We start from the raw sequence: 12,668 nt of genomic DNA, 5'->3' as shown, positions 1-12,668 counted from the left end.
TTGGTAGCACAAAGGGAATGCAGTGAGGCCAGGGACGCAGAGGTCCTGCTAAATTTAATGGTAAGACCTCATTATAAATTTTTTCTTCTGTTTCCCTCTCAGCAGCTGGCACAAATTGACAGGCTGCCAGGCAGGAAAACAAGCAGCAGGAGGCCACAGCCAGGGAACCTTGGGCCCGATTCCCAGCAATCAGAAGGGGAAGGGAGCGAGAGATCGGGACTTGGGGTGGGGGGGGGGTGCGAAGAGAGAGACCATTGGAGAAGAGAAGGAGTGAGCGAGAGATCGGAGCTTGGGGGGGCGGGGGGAGGGAGGGGGGTGTGGATATGCGATCGCGCAAGGGGTAGAAAGAGGCCGCAATCTGCAGAGGAGATGCTGAAGGCTTCCTTTAGGGCCGGTGGGAGCGCTTCTACTCCTTCTCCTGTCACACAAGGAGTGCTGTAAAAGGCACTTAGCTTCTTGAGCTGGCAGCTCCTGTCTCCATTCTGCTGCTGGGTTTCCCGACCCCGGGATCCACATAAGGTGGCAGATGACCAAAAGCTTGGTCAAAGAGGTAGGTTTTAAGGAGCGTCTTGAATTTCATCTGCCAACTGTCTGCCCAATTCCCAAGTATATTCAAATCCTCTGTAGCTTATCTTGTTCAGCTTTTGCAGTCTACCACCTTCATTAGCATTGTATCATCTGCAAATTTAGCTACTGTGCTTGTGACTCCTAGCTCCAGATCATTTATTAAGATATCAAAGAGGTCCCAAAAAATACCACTGTGGTACTCCACTGGTAGCATTCTCCCAGGCTGATGCCTTGTACCACCACCCTTTGGGTTCCAACGGTCAGCCAATTGTGCATCCATTGTAAAATATTTCCATTGATTCCTGCTTTCTTTATGTTCAGTACCAGCATTTCCAGAGGAAACCATGCAGGGATCCCTTTTACTTGAATGTTTAAATGCTTGTAATGAGCCAATTTGCCTACCAGATCTTTGTAAAATTAAAATGCTACCAACTGGTAAGGAGAGCTTTATGCACACATGGAAGCCAGCATGCACAGGGCTCCTTTATCACTGGGTGGAATGCAACAAGCAGCCAGCAGTATAACTAAGGTCTGCTAGCATATAACACGCTACAAATACCAGTCGAGACCAATACCTGTAATAAAACAGTAACAGTACTGTAGAAGGGCAACCCTGTAGAGTAATTGGACCACTACTTTTACTGCTGAAGGCCCCAAAAGCCTCTTGAACAGACTTTCACTGGTTGCCAACTAATGATATGTTACCACCATTGCTGACCTGTGCAAATCTTCCCCTGATATTGGGGAAGGTCTTTGCCAGATCCACAAAGCTGTGAATGTGAATGGCACTTTGAACTACTGCATAGGTGCAGTTTCCCTGTCATTGCTATACCTAACCTTCAACATAAACTGCACAGTTTCAACATCAACAACTACTTACATTTACTGCACATAGTGCATTTAACATAGCAAAATGTCCCAAGGTGCTTAACAAGCGATTTCAATAAAAACATTTTTGACACCAAGCCACAGAAGGAGATATCAGGACAGATGACCAAAAGCTTGATGAAAGGCGTAGGTTTTAAGGAACATCTTAAAGGAGGAGAGAGGGAGGCAGAGAGGTTTAGGGAGGGAATTCCAGAACTTAGGGCCAAGGCAGCTGAAAGCATGGCCGCCAATGGTGGAGTGATTAAAATTGCGGATGTGCAAGAGGCCAGAATTAGAGGCCGTGGAGGGATTTGAAAACAAGGGTGAGGATTTTAAAATGGCAGAAGAACTGGCGCAATTACTGAACTACTTTCATTGGAAGCTTCCATTGATTCAAAAATATAAAATGGAGCATTAATATCTGTCAAGGCTGGTACTCAGACTTGGGCTTCTTACTGATCTACTACAGGAAACTTTCAATTTACCAGCACCTAAATAACCAGAAATCTCGGTTAACCGGCAAAATTCAGGAGTAGGTTCAGGTAAGTTTTATTACTTGCCTTCCTCGATCTGTTGCTGTGCAAGGGTGTGGCTGCAGCTGTTGCTAAGCTACAGAGACGCTTGGAACTTGTGGCCATTGTTCTGAACCTGAGGGTTTGTTGCTTTATACGGAGCTCTCAGCTCCGTATCTTTTACTATAGCTTTCAGTTATCCGGAATTTTTGATGAACCGGCACCACGTCGGTCCCGTCGGTGCTGGATAAAAAAAAGTTTCCTGTACTTAATTATGTTAACAATATTTTTATCATTATGGGTATAAGTTTAAATGACCTTTTCAGTAACACTTGTATTAATTGCCTGAGTCCTTGTTATATATGTGAGAGCAAAAGAAAAAGCTATTGCAACCTAAATAAACCTGAAATATTGATGAAAAGACTGGCAGGTAGGTAGCACACTGTCTTTTATTAAATGCGATTGTAATTTGCTCTGTTGTATATCAGTTAAGAAAAATAAGTGGTTCATCCAAAATATATGGCAAAATTTTATACAGTTAAGAAGTTACTATGGTTGGCTGAATATCTGATTTAGACCAAAAATTTAGTGTTTTATAATTCTTTTATGAATGTTCATATGTTTTGCTATTTATTAATCTGTTTTGATGCATCTGTGATTGCTGCAGATTATGAGTGCCCCTGAGAAAAAAAATGTAAATCCGGATAACGTAAAAGAAGCCATCACTGAATCCACATGCCAAGATCAAATGATAGGTATGGAAAGTGTATAATCCAGATCATCACTTTCTCTAGTCGCTTAATGTTCTGTATGCTTAAAACTATGTAAATGTTGCAAAAGAATATTAAAATCTTCTCAGCAAACTTAGTTGGTTCAGAAAGCATTTTAACATGAGAAGCTTTTCCAGGATATATTCATTGATCACTGTCAAGGCTAAAATAGCCTTTTCTCCAAGGTGTCCTTTAAAATTTCATTTGATTTTTGTATTGCGCCTTCTCAATACATTGGCTATGAGTAAGATTACTACTTCTGAAATCTGATACACAGAGAAATATCAAGCTGTTCTCTTGAATTTTTCATGTTTTCCAAACTCCAGGATCTTATTCCATATTTGACAAAGCTCACAAGTGCCCAGCTACTCAATGTCATGATTCCTTTTCCTAAGGTCTTGCATGTGACTGTAGCTACTTATACATAAGTATATGACAGTTTTAGTTTTATCTCTGTTAAATAGCTGCAGACACATACAATATGGCACCTTTTAATAAAAATGTTACATATACTACAAAGCAGCTGAAATTTTTTTTGATCTGCTGTGTATGTTCTGTAAGGGCTGCAAAGTCCCAATTGTGAAGCAGATAGCATTAGAAGTGCATCAGTTGATTGTATCTCAACCACAAGAAAAAAGTTAATGGCAAATTCTACAGAAAAACAGTACATTAAAAAGTGTGAAACAAGAAAAGGCTATTTAGATCATTAAGCCTGTATATGCCAAAATTTCAATATAATGAATTCAACCCTACTTACTTAATCTCTTGAAGGAAGGCTGCTCAAAATTCTTCTCTGACTTCCAAAGTTAATGCAATGACATTTCTAGAATATCCATCTTATTCTGTATTCTGCTGTATTCAACATGGATCCACAGATGACATTTCCATAGTCTCAGTAACACAGGAATTGTGCTGTGCTGTGCATTATGTTCTGGTCATACTTATTCCCTTCATTCTTGATTTTAACCGAATTTTTACTCCACTCTTTTTAAGGATTTAATCAACATAACGCTAATGACATTTAGCGTTTGCACCACAACTCTGTTACTGTGTGGGGATAGGAGGAGAGTCTTCTAATCCTAAGGTCACTGGGTCTTGTCAATGTTGTACATACGTCCTCTAGTTCTGTGCTCACAGTTAAAATTCAATAATCTACTTACACCACTGCACAGTCCTTGTGGAGACGAAGTCACATCTTCACACTGAGGACACCCTCCGTCATTTTGTGTGGCATTACCACCTTGCTAAATGGGATAGATTCACAACAGATCTACTAGCTCAAAACTGGGCATCCATGAGGCACTGTGGGCCATCAGCAGCAGTAGAATGGTATTCCATCACAATCTGTAACCTTATAGCCCAGCATATCCCTTGCTCTATCATTACCATCAAGCCAGGGGACCAACCCTGTACAATGAAGAGTGTAGAAGAGCATGCCAGGAGCAACACGAGGAAGACCTGAAATCAAGGTGCCAACCTGGTGAAGCTACAACACAGGACTACATGCATGCTAAACAGCAGAAACAGTATGCTATAGACAGATTTAAGTAATCCCACAAACAACATATCAGATTAAAGCTCTGCAGTCCGGCCACATCCAGTCGTGAATGGTGGTGGACAATTAAACAACTAACCGGAGGAATAGGCTCCATGAACATCTTCATGGAGCCCAGAACGTGAGCGCAAAAGATAAGGCTGAAGTGCTCACAACCATCTTCAACAGAGGTGCTGAGTGGATGATCCACCTCCGCCTCCTTCTGAGGTCCCCACCATCACAAATGCCAGTCTTCAGCCAATTCGATTCACTCCACGTGAAATCAAGAAACAGCTGAGCATACTAGATTCAGCAAAGGCAATGGGCCCCGACAACATCCCAGCTGTAGTGCTGAAGGCTTGTGCTCCAGAACTAGCCACGTCTCTAGCCAAGCTGTTCCAGTACAGCTACAACACTGGCATCTACCCGACAATGTGGAAAATTGCCCATGTATGTCCTGTCCACAAAAAGTGGGACAAATCCAATCCGGCCAGTTACCACCCCATCAGTCTACTCTCAATCATCAGCAAACTGATGGAAGGTGTCGTCGATAGTGCTATCAAGTGGCACTTACTCATCAATAACCTACTCACTGATGCTAAGTTTGGGTTCTGCCAGGATTACTTGGCTCCAGACCTCATTACAGGCTTGGTCCAAACATGGACAAAAGAGCTGAATTCTATAGGTGAGATGATAGTGACAGCCCTTGACATTAAGGCAGCATTTGACCAAGTGTGGCACCAAGGAGCCCTAGTAAAATTGAAGTCAATGGGAATCAGGGAGAAAACTCTCCACTGGCTGGAGTCATACCTAATACAAATGAAGATGGTTGTGGTTGTTGGAGGCCAATCACCTCAGCTCTAGGAGTTCCTGAGAGAAGTGTCCTAGGACCAACCATCTTCAGCTGCTTCATCAATGACCTTCCCTCCATCATAAGGTCAGAAGTGGGGATGTTCACTGATGATTGCACAATGTTAGTTCCATTTGTAATTCCTCAGATAATGAAGCAGTCCATGCCCACATGCAGCAAGACCTGGACAACAGCCAGGCTTGGGCTGATAAGTGGCAAGTAACATTCACATCACAGAAGTGCCAGGCAATGACCATCTCCAACCAGAGAAAGTCTAACCACCTCTCCTTCACATTCAACGACATTACCATCATTGAATCCCCCACCATCAACATCCTTGGGGTGACCATTGACCAGAAACTTAACAGGACCTGGCACATGAATACTGTAGCTACAAGAGTAGGTTAGAGGCTGGGTATTCTGCAGCGAGTGACTCACCTCCTGACTCCCCAAAGCCTTTCCACTACCTACAAGGCCAAGTCAGGAGGGTGGTGGAATACTCTCCACTTGCCTGGGTGAGTGCAGTTCCAACAATACTCAAGAAGCACGACATCATCAAGGACCAACCAGCCCATTTGATCGGCACCCTATCCACCACATTAAACATTTACTCCCTCCACCACCGGCGCACCGTGGCTGCAGTGTGTACCAACTAAAAGATGCACTGCAGCAACTCGCCAAGGCTTCTTCGACAGCACCTCCCAAACCCATGACCTCTGCCACCTAGAAGGACAAAGGCAGCAGGCACATGGGAACACTGCCACCTCCAAATTTCCCTCCAAGTCACACACCATCCTGACTTGGAAATATATTGCCATTCCTTCATCGTCACTGGGTCAAAATCATTGGCACCCCCTACCTAACTGTGGGAGTACCTTCACCACACGGACTACAGCGGTTCAGGAAGGTGGCTCACCACCAACTGCTCAAGCACAATTAGGGATGGGCAATAAATGCTGTCCTTGCCAACGATGCCACATCCTGTGAATGAATAGTAAAATAAATTGACCCAACATTCACAGCCTTTTGGAGATGCGAGTTTTAAATTGCTAATACCCTTTGTATGAAAAAGTGCTTCCTGATTTCACTCCTATATGACCTAGCTTTAATTTTAATGTTATGCTCACTTGTTCTGAATTCCCCCACCAGAGGAAATAGTCTCACTGTATTTACCCTATTGAATCCCTTTATCATTTAACAACCTTGATTAGATCACCCCTCAACTTTCTAAACTCAAAAGTATACAAACCAAGTTTATGCAACCTGTCATAATTTAATCTTTCAGCCTGGCGTCATTCTGGTATATCTTTCCTGTGGTGCCCAAAACTGAATGCAGTACTCCAGATGGGGTCTGACCAAAGCTCTGTACAGCTGAAGCACCACGTCTTCATTTTTGTATTCCAACTCCCTTGAGATAAAGGCTAATGTTCAATTTTCTATTTTAATTACTTTTTGTACCTATGCACTAGCTTTTAGTGATTTGTGTACATAGACCACCTAAATCCGTTTGCTCCTCCACAGCTCCTGGGGTGAGAAATTCAGTTGGTTGCGCCAGCGATTAGTGCCTAAAGAGGCCGAGAAGTGGGGCGTTAGCCAATTTTCACCCGGGCGCAGTGAACCCAGCGCCTCTTGCTATATTGAGTGGGTTTTAGCACTGGCGCTAAATCTTAGCGCCCGCTCGCGGGCGCAGGCAGATCATGACGTCATTTCAGTGTGCAATGCCTTTTTGGCGCCCTGGACCGGAAATTCAGTGGTGCGCCCCTTCGTTCCGCCTGGCGCTAATAAGGACTGCTTACCTGGAACGTTCCCCAGTCGCTCTCGGGCTGGGGGGGCGCTCTTTAAAGGGGGCTGCACTGGTATAAAAGCGGCAGCCATTTTGGGAGCACAACTTCCTCGAGACTTTCACAGAGTTGCTGAGCTGCACTCTGAGAGCCATTGCACCAGTGAGCCAGCGCTGGCCAGAGGAACTTCAGCCTTCTGACCTTCACCTTGCTGCTGGTGAGCATTTACTACGCTTTCAATTCCTTGTGCGCTGTTATTATGGGGGCTGCATTGGAGGGGAACGTCCTGCTGCTGAACCATTTGGAAAGGGCACAGAGACGCAGGGAGAGAGGGGCAGGAATGGCCAGACGGAGGAGGGCCAACAGACGTCGCCACACCAGACCTTACGCTGCCAGGGTTTTCAGACAGCAGTTCTCTTACCTGAACATATCAGAGGAGCAGTGTCTTAGAAGGCTGCGCTTCAGAAAGGAGGTGGTGACTGAGCTGTGCCACCTGCTTCAGCCAGATCTGCAGCCTCAGATAAGGTGCAGGACCTCGCTGTCGGTGGCTGCCAAGATGACTGTTGCCCTGAATTTCTATGCGACCGGCTCCTTTCAGGTCACAACTGGGGACATTGCAAAGATATCGCAGTTTGCGGTGCATTGCTGCATCCGTCAAGTAACAGATGCCCTATTTAAAAGGAGGCGGCAGTACATCTCCTTCCCTGTGACACTGGACAAGCAGCGGGAGTGCGCAGAGGGCTTCGCAGCAATAGCGGACTTCCCCATGGTGCAGGGCGCCATTGACTGCACGCACGTGGCTTTGCGGGTGCCTGTTTTGAATCCGGAGGGGTTCCATTCCTTGAATGTTCAGCTGGTCTGTGACCACCGACAGCTGATCCTCGCAGTCAATGCGCAGTTCCCTGGCAGCAGCCACGACGCCTTTATCCTGCGCCAGACTTCAGTTGCAGACCTCTTCGAGGCCCCGGCTCACCCAGCAGGCTGGCTTCTCGGTGACAAGGGCTATCCTCTGTGCCCATGGCTGATGACCCCGCTCCGTTTGCCCAGCACTCCTGCTGAAGAGCGCTTCAATGCGAGCCATCAGACGACGAGGAACATTGTGGAGCACACAATTGGTGTGTTGAAGCAGCGGTTCCGCTGTCTGGACCATTCCGGAGGCGCCTTGCAGTACTCACCAGAGCGAGTCTCCCACTTCGTCATTGTCTGCTGCATGTTGCATAACCTCGCCGTCCTACGCACACAGTCAATGCCACCAGACTTGGAAGCACCAGCGGAGGAGGAGGAGGAGGAGGCGGAGGAGGAGGAGGAGGAGGAGCAAGACGGGAGGGAGGAACAAACTGGAAGGGCCGTCCGTCAGAGGCTGATAACAAGCCGCTTCTAGGCCCCTCTGATGGAATGCTTGGTGCCATTCGAGGAGCACGAATGGAACCGGTCGGATAACCCAAAGCCTATGAAGGGCAGTATGAATGTAAATAGCAGACATGGGCAATGTAAATAAAAAATGTTGTTTATTTGGCAAAATGTGCTTCCTTCCAACATGACAAAGCAATGGCTACAGAAAGCAAAAGTAACACACTAACACATAAGTGACTCGCACACCCGGGAGACTATCCAAAACAGAACTAACATTCAGACCAGGTGACTCGCACACCCGGGAGACTATCCATAACAGAACTAACATTCAGACCAGGGGACTCGCACACCTGGGAGACTATCCAAAACAGAACTAACATTCAGAACAGGTTTCTCGCACACCTGTGAGACTATCCATAACAGAACTAACATTCAGACCAGCATCGACGGCCTTGATTTCTACAAATAAGACGTCTCAGCAGCACCTTCTACTCTTTCCCCCTTGATGGTGATCTACTTCTCTTGCGAGATCGGCCCCTTCCCTCCCTGCAGCTCCTCTGTAATGGGAGCCCAGTGGCTGCATCAAGGCTGGGGGAGGCCTGCTGGCTGTCCGAAAGCGCAAATGCCCCTGAGGGACGTCCGGGATGACCTCTGGCCTTGGAGGGCCCGGATGCTGACTGCTCCAACTGTGCATGGGTGGAAGCAGTCTGTCCTGCAGGTGGTGGCAGCTGCAGTGGAGACGTGCCAGCGGTGGCATCAGGAATGCTGACATCCTGAGAGCGGATAGCAGCTCCCTGGTCGACCGACACACTGGCACTCTGACGGGGCAGCACCTGCGGTGGTGCTGCATGGGCCCCGGGTAATACCGCCTGATCCATCGAGGGTGGCAGCAGTCATTGGTCACATGGCGTCAATATGCGTCTGCATGAGACCAGCGAGTGACTGCGTGGCAGCACTCAGCACTTGCGTGGCAGGTGCAAGTACTTCGGTGAAGCCCTGGACAGTCCTTTCCAGTGATGATCCGATGCCCTGGACAGTCCTTTCCAGTGCTGCCCCGAAGTCCTTGACAGTCCTTTGCAGTGCTGCCCCAAAGTCCTGCACACTCCTTTCCAGTGCTGCCCCAAAGTCCTGCGCACTCCTTGCCTGTGCTGCCCCGAAGTCCTGCGCACTCCTTGCCTGTGCTGCCCCGAAGTCTTGGACACTCCTTGCCAGTGTCTCGATGGATTCAGGCATCTTTGCCACTGCAGCCATGAGCTCAGTGTGCCTGAGCCGAGCCTGGGCGCTCATTTCTGCGAGGGAATGCACCTCTTCTGCGCTCTGTGCAGCAGTACTCGCGGCCTGACTCGCCCTCCGGGGAGACGGCCCCCGAGCTTCCCTACCCCCCTTGCGTTGCTACAGCCCGCTGGTTCCTGGAACTGGTTCCTCCTCAGAGCATTCCCCCCCACTCCCTTCCAGGGAAGTAGTCTCCCCAGTCTGCAGAGGGGCTGGCTCGCCTGAGGGTGGCAGGGATGGTCCGGCTTCCTCCTGCTCGTCGCCTCCGGAGTCAGTGGCAGTGGCAGCTTGAGGGCCCGGCTCCCGAGCTGGTGATGCAGCATCTGAAAGCAGGGAGGTTGAAGAGTGGCTTTAGCAAAAGGACAGGGTGGCAGCAAGGGATGCATGAGTGCTTCAATGCTCTGACATGGGTCCAGAGTGAAAAAGCATGCTGGTGGGGGGAACAAGTGGAAGGAGAGAGTTCCAAAAGGTGATGACCTTACCATCGCTGTGCACAATGGGGTCGGCAGCTCCAGTGGTGACAGGACCAGTCATCCGGCCTCCAACAATCTGGTGGACTCGTTCCTCCAGGGCCGTCAGTGTCAGCAGCTGAGGAGGGCCTCCACCGGTGTGATGCTGCTCCCTCCGGTTCCTAGCCAGCTTGGCCTGCAGGAGAAAGGACGGGAAGTGATGAAACATGCTGGCCTGAGCTGACATCACATGCCCCCCATGGTAGAATAGCCCTTCCATTATGCATTGAGCTGACATCACATGCCCCCCATGGTAGAATAGCCCTTCCATTATGCATTGAGCTGACATCACATGCCCCCCATGGTAGAATAGCCCTTCCATTATGCATTGAGCAGAATGTGCGTGTGTGTTTCCAGAAAGGGCCATGGGTGCTGGCTGACAGATGGCCATTGGGGCTTCGAGCACCCTCTGGCCATAATGTCAGGTGCAGATGGAGGGATGAAGAAGATGGCAAAAAAGGCACTCACCCTAACGACCCGAGTGAGGTCGTTGAACTTCTTCCTGCATTGCAGAGGAGTCCTGGCCACCACGCTGCTTGAGGTGACTCTTTGACAAACTTCCCTCCAAGCCCTGCGGTACTCGCTCTGATGAGGCCTCCTGCCATTGTCAGGGTACAGCACAGCTCGCCGGCGCTCCACTTCACCAACCAAAGCATCCAATGCCCCATCAGTAAAGCGCTCCGCTCTCTGCCTCACCCTCTCCATATCCTCAAAGTTTGTAATGCCACAGAAAGCACAGCGCTGATTTTGAGGCCTACAAGGCACAGAGTGTGTCTGCTGATCCTAATTGACCCACCCCTTTAAGAGCTGGCCGGCGCCAGCATGTCTCGGGGTAATCGATTATTGACAGCACCTGCGCTGCGCCCGGACACCGCCATATTGAGTAGCGCCGCCGGGTTAGTGCCTTAAGACTCCCGTGCAGCGCCTGATTTTACGCCGCAATCACCTTCAGGGGCGCAGCAACCCAATATCGCTCGAGGTGGCGATAAGTTGCGCCTGGCGATAAAATTTGCGCATCGCAAATTCTAACGCCCCGAGCGGGACTATACCCAATTTCTCCCCCCTAGTCTCTTGCCATTTAGGATTTTTGCTGTCCTATTAGTTGACAAAAGCTCACAAAATCATTGGTATTACTTTAATTTCCATAATGACTGAAAATACCAGTTAAGTTTATCATTGGAATTTTGCTTGCATGACTGATTTTATCTGTTTTAGTATTGCTTTCCATGTTTGTACAAAAATTCCTCAATACGCATATAAATTGCAAGAATGTTTGACATAAAAGAAATATTACAATCTTGTAAATATAGTTAAATTAATTATGATGGGATTTGAATCAATGATCATTAGTGTCTTTGGTGCAATATCTGTTTATTCTGAGGATAATTGGCAGTTGACACAGTAGATGGAAATACTAGGTATTAACATCACTCTGTAAAAGTGCTGCCCTTCAGTATGGGGGTTGGTGTCAGTGTGAGGGCATCTTGTTTGCATGGGCCCGGCAGGCACAGCTGAGGTTGCCACCACCTCACACAGATCAGAAATTTCAGCACCTGCTACCATCCAAGAGATATCCAGGTCAGCCTTAGAGATAAAATTTTTCCATCCCATTGGCCCTCTTTATAAGGAGGCCAATAAAACTTCCCTAACCTGGACCCAGTGGGGCCCACTTGTAGCCTTCTGGACAAGTGGGCATAACATCCTCCCACCTTATGCCCAGTTCTAATGAAGTCAAGGAAATGGGAACTACCAGGATGTAGAGTTGCTGCTTTCGGCCCTGTCTCCTTTGATGCAGGACACTGTGATTGGTGTGACAAAGGTCCCGCCCCAGACTCTTTTAACCTGCTCCTCTTTTAACCCGCTCCCCCCCCAAACTGCCAGCAAAGGCTAGGATCTGGTATATATGGGACTTATTTCCGAGGCTGTCCGCTGCACTGACTCCAGAGTTTTGGCCAGTTTCAGGGCCAAGCTCCTGATCTTGGTCAGGTTATCATGGTGCAAAGGAACCACAGAGAGAGGGAAGATGGGGAAAGAATTATGGGTGGAAATAAGTTGGTGTCTTAATATGATGTTGGTTTAAGTAACCCCATTTCCATTCCTGAACCTCTCTGGCAGGAAGAAGTGTACGTTTACAGAGGCACCCCAAGTAGATAGTAAGAAGGGGGAAAGTTCAACAAAGATCAAGCAAAGGGAACAGTTCTTCATTAAAAACATTTTGTGTGTGTGAGATCTTTGAGCTCATTAAGATGGTGTTTAATTGAATACTTTTTATTTTGCGTACCCAATGTCAGTATGAAACACAGAGGGCTGGATTTTCATTCAGAAGTCGGGAAGGAGGCGGGACTACAACTTTCGGGTTGTAGTCCCGCCTCCATCGATGCCCGGCCAATCCACGCAATTTTCCCTTGATTGACCTTGTTGAGCCCGCCCAGCGGGCTCAGCAGGCCAATTAAGGGCCACCCGGCAACAGGTGACGTCACAGACTGAAATTTCATCTGTCAAGACGTGCTGACAGATGAAATATCAGTGTTTCACAGCTGTTTGAAGCTGTCAAACACTGACAGTCTGACTTCTAGCCTGAGTCCTGCTACGCAGACTCAGTTAGAACTCTCGCCGGCACTGAAAGCTGAAGGCTGTCACTTTTGACAGCTCG

At 47.9% G+C, this 12,668-nt stretch overlaps 1 protein-coding gene across 4 annotated transcripts in view; it reads left to right on the top strand.

Annotated features, from left to right (window-relative positions):
- The window catches only part of LOC147120530 (nck-associated protein 5-like), a 974,633-nt gene that overhangs the window by 860,332 nt on the left and 101,633 nt on the right, over positions 1-12,668 (top strand). For all 4 annotated transcript variants that reach the window (XM_085986588.1, XM_085986589.1, XM_085986590.1 and 1 more), the window contains one exon: positions 2,614-2,701. In XM_085986588.1, the coding sequence (XP_085842714.1) occupies positions 2,614-2,701 (88 nt within the window). The remainder of the gene's footprint in view (positions 1-2,613; positions 2,702-12,668) is intronic.

The sequence above is a fragment of the Somniosus microcephalus genome, chromosome 4, assembly GCF_052327205.1.
Source record: "Somniosus microcephalus isolate GS21.2 chromosome 4, FLI_Smic_1.0, whole genome shotgun sequence".
NCBI classification, from domain to species: domain Eukaryota; kingdom Metazoa; phylum Chordata; class Chondrichthyes; order Squaliformes; family Somniosidae; genus Somniosus; species Somniosus microcephalus.
The sequence above is the reverse complement of the archived record's forward strand: the minus strand, read 5'-3'. Positions and strand labels throughout refer to the sequence as shown.